This window comes from Lampetra planeri, chromosome 3, assembly GCF_965212315.1.
Source record: "Lampetra planeri chromosome 3, kcLamPlan1.2.h2, whole genome shotgun sequence".
In the NCBI taxonomy this organism is placed as follows: Eukaryota; Metazoa; Chordata; class Hyperoartia; order Petromyzontiformes; family Petromyzontidae; genus Lampetra; species Lampetra planeri.
The window spans coordinates 21557370-21563503 of NC_136109.1; the positions used below are offsets into that span (position 1 = coordinate 21557370).

General features: G+C 42.9%; 1 protein-coding gene across 1 annotated transcript in view; it reads left to right on the forward strand.

Annotated features, from left to right (window-relative positions):
• LOC144741060 (dual oxidase 1-like) overlaps positions 1–6134 on the forward strand; it is a 37996-nt gene that overhangs the window by 18117 nt on the left and 13745 nt on the right. Inside the window, exons 22-25 of the mRNA XM_078623737.1 lie at positions 826–898; positions 4027–4199; positions 4850–5080; positions 6115–6134. The exon at positions 6115–6134 is cut by the window's right edge and continues 80 nt beyond it. Coding sequence (XP_078479863.1) covers positions 826–898; positions 4027–4199; positions 4850–5080; positions 6115–6134 — 497 coding nt within the window. The remainder of the gene's footprint in view (positions 1–825; positions 899–4026; positions 4200–4849; positions 5081–6114) is intronic.

Sequence of the window (6134 nt, forward strand, 5' to 3'; positions counted from 1 at the left end):
CAAAGATACACACAGAGAGAAAACGCCTCGGCACAAAGAGAGAGAGATCGTCTCTGTCACGAGGCCTTAAATAGAGAGAGGGGGGGGGGGGCGGGGGCGGAGAGAGGGAGGGGGCAAAGAAAAAATTAGCATGTCAATGAGTAGGGCGACGTGTGGTACGGTACGCAAGCTTGAAAATTAGGAGAACGGGAGAGAAACACACTCAAATAAAAAAAAAACTTTGTCCATCTCTCATCTTTATCACGGCATGGTCTGCCCATTTTATACTTAAATGTATTTTTGTAATTAAATTCGCTTACACTTATTTACACAGAAAAGCCTCATTAAATTTCATGCCTCCTTTTTTCAGGAGGTTCTAGCCAAGTGTTTGCAGGAGTGGGAGCTGATCGCTATCTATATTCCAACCGAGTGATTTGCGGGTCATTTTTCAAACTCTGCAAATTTGGGACCTTGACGCCGAGATCTTTAACTGCCACCATGAAGCGGACAACATGTATTCGTGACGTGTTTTTAGTGGGCTTTATGGTTAATACAGCAACAGTATTAACCAGTGCAGCCGCTGGATTCGAACCAAGAACCTCTACAACGAGGGGCGAACGCATTCCACTAGGCCATGTTATAGCCCCTCCCCCCTTCTTCTTTTTTAAACAGCAGCATTGGTGACTCCTTTTATATTTCCCTTCTTTCTTAATTCCTTCGCCTTGTTCACAATTAGCCATGGTTTCAAACTGTTGAAAAGTATTTTGCAACGCTGATCATTTTTAAAAAAAATCACAGCAACTTGTATTCATTCTGGATCATGTGTGCATTATTTATTCTTTGCAGGCATAAATATGCCCAAGCCTAAATCAAGACTCGAGAAAAATGTCTCCTTTATGCAACAAAGAAATGTCAACAGGTAAACTGGAAAAAACTTGTGTTTTTTTTACTCTGATGGGCTTTACTCCTATGTTTTTTGCACATCAACATGTGGATGGCCAAATCACTCAGTCCCGTCAGAACTCAGAAGCTAAGCTGGCTTGAGCCTGGATAGTGCTTAGAAGGGTGACCACCACACACAGATAAACAGGTGTAGTCGGTGTTGTGGGCAGTAGAAGGCAGTGCAGAAAAATCCATTGTTGTTTTCCACTCCCCCCAACCAACCCGCACTGACCAGCGTGATGATGTATAGTCAAATAACTCGCATGGCCCGCATCGCACGGGGAGGCCTTTATCCAACAGTGGATTGACAAACGGTCAATGCATGCGCAATGCACGTCCGTGTGCTAAGCGATAAGAAAGCCTTCTCGGTAATCTTGGTCTAAATTGATGGGTGAGCGCTTTTTTCTCAGGAATGTGAAGTTCAAAACCATTGCAGTTTGTTTTAAAATGCGAATTGAAATGTGCTCATTCAATCTTAATTTTGGAGGTTTCGTGACTGCAGGAATTATTCTTTGGATCTTTCGGTAAAGTCACGTATAAAGATAAAATAATAGCATAATAATAAATACTAGTAGTATGCTATTATTTAATTTATTATTTTATCTTTATACGTGACTTTACCGAAAGAACCAAAGAATAATGTGCTCATTCGTACGTCGCTGCACTAATGGTATAGTTAAGCGATGCTTTAAGGGCCGTTGTAGATGTGGATAAGGTTGACGGGACAGGTAGTGGGGGGTTTGGAGTGGCTTGAGACACCATCGTCAGTGGTTCAACTCTGCTCGTCAGCATTCACGAGCGCGTGATTGCTCATGGCTAGCGGGTGGTGGTGGTGGTGGTGTTGCGTGAAACAGTGACATGACTGACATTACGCGTCAAGTCACCCATGCCGTTCCACTCGCGTGCCCAATACTCTATTCCTTATTGCTTTCAATTTCCTAAAATGTTTTTTTTATTTCATCGGCAACTAGAAAATGATTGTGCGCTCGACTGCGTTTTGCCGTGTTTTTTTTATCCGTAAAAAAGAAACACACAATTTTGTTTTCACATTTTACGAGGCCAAACTTGTTTACCCAATGCTTTCACTTGTCAGGAAAACAAGCCTCCCTCAATTGGCTGTTGTAATATGCAAACTATTCCGTACACTAGACGATCACATCCACAGCACCAACCCACATGATCTATTGCCATCCGCGGAACAGTTTGACATTGCGTCAGCTACCCCAGCTTTTAAGTTGTAAAAGCCTCTTAAATGTTAGCCACAACACACCTCTGCCTGGCCCGAGTGCTATCGCATGTGTGAAAGTTGCGCTGCGAGACTACTTTTTTGCAAACAACCGTGCCATTGTTCGGGAAGAAACGAGTTTTTTTTTTACAAAAGAACGAAGTACATCGTAAATAAATAGCCAGACCAAAGTGTCTCGGGAGAAAGAACAACTTAAAGGGTTAAAAATAGAAAATCTATGCTTTCGCTAAAAGATTAAGCAGAGCACTTCCTCATTGCAAAACAGCTTCCTACTTTTCTATTGATGGCATTCCTCCAGACACAATAGTACAACATAACTAAGGTGACATCACAGCCGTTCTCTCTGACGTTGTAATGTGTCTACAAAATGCAGTGAACTGTTTCGGTTGATACTCTATAATGACACGCTTCTTCGCGTTACATTATTTCCCTTGTAAAATGATACCTAATAATAATAATACATGACTGCTCTATGCAATTTCACTGCTGAGTAGAAGGCCTCTCCACACCTTTCGGCCCAAGGGGAGGTTATTTATATTCTTAGGTTTTTTCGGTAAAGTCACGTAGGTAAAAAATTAAAATTAATAAAAGTAAAATAAAAATAAAATTATAAACCACGACGTTTCGGAGGCAACACAAGCCTCTGTCTTCAGGTGGAACCGCCACAGCACTATAGCTGTACTCCAGTTAGTCGATCGGCAGGCTGCTTATGGTAGGGGGAAAGCGTGGATACTCCCACCTGTTCCTAGATGTCTGGCAGCAAGAGCAAGACCAGAATACTCTCTCTGAAGAGGGCCTCCTCTAGAGGACGCTCTCGAGCGGTGCTCTTCATTGCAAGGCCCGCGGGCCAGTGGCGGCCCCTGGCGGCCCTTAGTGTGTGTAGCCCCTGACGTGTGGTCCTCGCATCATGCTGTCACACGCAATAGTTCCAAACGTTTAGATTTAAAGCTTTCGTGACTGCAGGGATTGATCTTCTTGGTTCTTTCGGTAAAGTCACGTAGAAGGGAAAAAAAAACATAATAAAATAATTCTCACGACGTTTCGGCCACAACGCAAGCAGCCGTCCTCAGGTGCTTGCGTTGTGGCCGAAACGTCGTGAGAATTGTTTTATTATGTTTTATTTTTATTATTTTATTACTTCCCTTCTACGTGACTTTACCGAAAGAACCAAGAAGATGAGTTCCAAACGTGTGGCTGCCTTCACACACTGATGTCTTGTTGGCGAAAGTGCTCTCCCCCCCCCACCTCTGAAAATTCCCTATGTAACACGATATTTGTTCCTGGGTAATAAGTGTTATTTTCTAATTGCTTATGCGTCAAAAGTATAGAAAATGGCTATTATTCCCCACAAACGTTGCTTTTGTGACCAGGACGTTAAGTGAAGGAATGACACACAGGCACACGTTTTCTCATTGAAATTGGGTACATTTAAAAATATCACTGTCCTGTTCACAAAAGCAAAGTTTGTGGAGAATAATAGCCATTTTCTGTACTTTTGATGCATACGCAATTAGAAAATAACATAAATTTCGATTTAAAGCTTTCGTGACTGCAGGGATTCATCTTCTTGGTTCTTTCGGTAAAGTCACGTAGAAGGGAAGTAAAAAAACATAATAATAAAACATAATTATTATGTTTTATTTGTATTATTTTATTACTTCCCTTCTACGTGACTTTACCGAAAGAACCAAGTAGAAATAACACTTACTACCCAGGAACAAAAATATATATTTTGTTGTTACGAAGTGTTCAATTAATAAAGAACACCATAGCTGGCCCTTCCATCAGCTGTGGCAAGAGCGTGAGCAGCGAGCAACCGCAGAGAGCTGCACCGTGACCTTTCGATCTTCTTATTACAGGACAACCTCTCCACGAGTCTTCACAGAGGCTCGGCGCGAGCCGTACGACCGGAGCAAGCTGGCCCAGAGGATGCAGGCCTTCAAGCGCTACGTGGAGAACTACCGCCGACACATCTTCTGCGTGGTCATCTTCTACGCCATCGTCCTCTGCATTACCGCGGAGCGCGGCTACTGTACGTACTGCGTCTTTCGTACGTGTGTAGAACTTTTTGCACGGTGCGTAGACAAGCGTGCTAATCGGATGACTTTTCAGGGATGAGATGTTAACTACATTGCCTGGTGCACAGGAGGCCGTGGGTTCGATCCAGACCCTAACGCCTGTATATTTTGAGTTTGCAAGCTCTCCCCATGGCCGTGTGGATTTTTCCACACGACGCTTGTATTGCACCCGAAACATCGTGATTTGTTTTATTTTATTTCTAGCTATGTGACTTTAAATAAAATATAGTTTAGTTTAGATGCAACCATGGTGTAATGGTTTGCACAATCCACGTGCAATGCAGCGGTTGCTGGTTCAATATCCTAGCCTGGAAGTTGAAAGAATGGGCATGTTTATTAACCCTCCCACCCCTCCACCCTTACTTATGTCAACCAAGGAGTGCGGGAACTCCCACCTACCAGTGTGTGCAACAGTCGGCCAGCATTCCCGAAGGAGGGACTCTATAGAGCTTTCTCTAGCGGAAGCCCTCCTATAGGCAGGACTGCGCCTTTAACTTATATCTTTTTTTGTTTACACCTTTTAAAACGAAAAAGGTTTCGGGTTTGTAAATAAAGTATTCAAATGAAGCCCTCTTCCAACTTCACAATACACTTTGTCTTTCAGATTATGCCGTTGCCTCTGAGCACTACGGGATCCGGCAGGTGACGGAGGTGGGGATCATCGTGTCCCGTGGCACGGCGGCTGGGCTGGCGTTCTGCTACTGTTTCATCCTCCTCACCATGTGCCGAAACATCATCACGGCCCTGCGCGTGACACCACTAAACCACTACATCCCCTTCGACTCAGCCGTGGGATTCCACAAAATCATCGCCATGACCGGTCTCGTTCTCTCGCGTGAGTGGCAATAGGCGCCATTTTTTATTTAGAGATTGTAAAAATCATGTTGAAATGTAATTATCATTATTTTCCACAATGCCACTTTGGAGACATATTGAGTTGTAAATGGCCCAGGGTGTGAATGATTGGAGGAGGAGGAGGACAAGGAAGGCAGACCCGATATGAGTAGGACAAATTCCAGGGTAGACGAAAGAAAAATCACTTGCATACAAATGAAGTACATATTCAATAAACATGATGCTGTACATTGTTCCAGTTTACACCATTCATAAATTGGGCGTCATTTCCACGAGGGTGCATGCAGTTTAAAAGCCAGGCACTCTAGAGTACCATCAAGCAGCCTTGCAATGTCAAATTGCTTGTTCATAGCAAGAATCCTGGTCGTACAAATAAATGAAGAAACTAGAATTTGAACATCATTGCCTTCTGAATGCTTATAGTCAATCATATTCATACAGTGATATATCTCTAACAGTTGTCTGCCAGTTTCACCTTTGTTAGGGCTCATCCTAGCAGTGTCACACGAGTGTCCCATACTGCTTTGTAAAAGGCTATTTCGGCGATAGATATTTGCAATTTTCTGTAGGCCTGAAGCCTTTTTACATACGGTCTAAATTACATTTTTTTCATGGCCTTTCTTTCAAAATATGGCTTTGTGATGTTGCACTTTAAATGCTACATAAGGCCATAAGCTCCATTGTGTTGTAAACTGGACCGATGTAAACACGTATTCGCCATAAAAAGCAAGCGTCCCATAAATAAATATTTTAAAAAAATTTGTTCAAAACTGTAAGATATACTCTTTGGTTCTTTCGGTAAAGTCACGTAGGTCGAAAAATAATCAATCACGACGTTTCGATCGCATCACAAGCAATTGCCATCAGGTGGGGCAACCACAGCAATAAAAACTGCTGAAGTAGGCGAAAGAACCAAAGAGTATGGATTCCTGCAGTCACGAAAGCTTCAAATCAAGACTGTAAGATATGTTTTCACAGTTCATGTGTTGGTGGTTTCGTGTGTCTCTTCCTCAGTCCTCCACAGCATTGGCCAC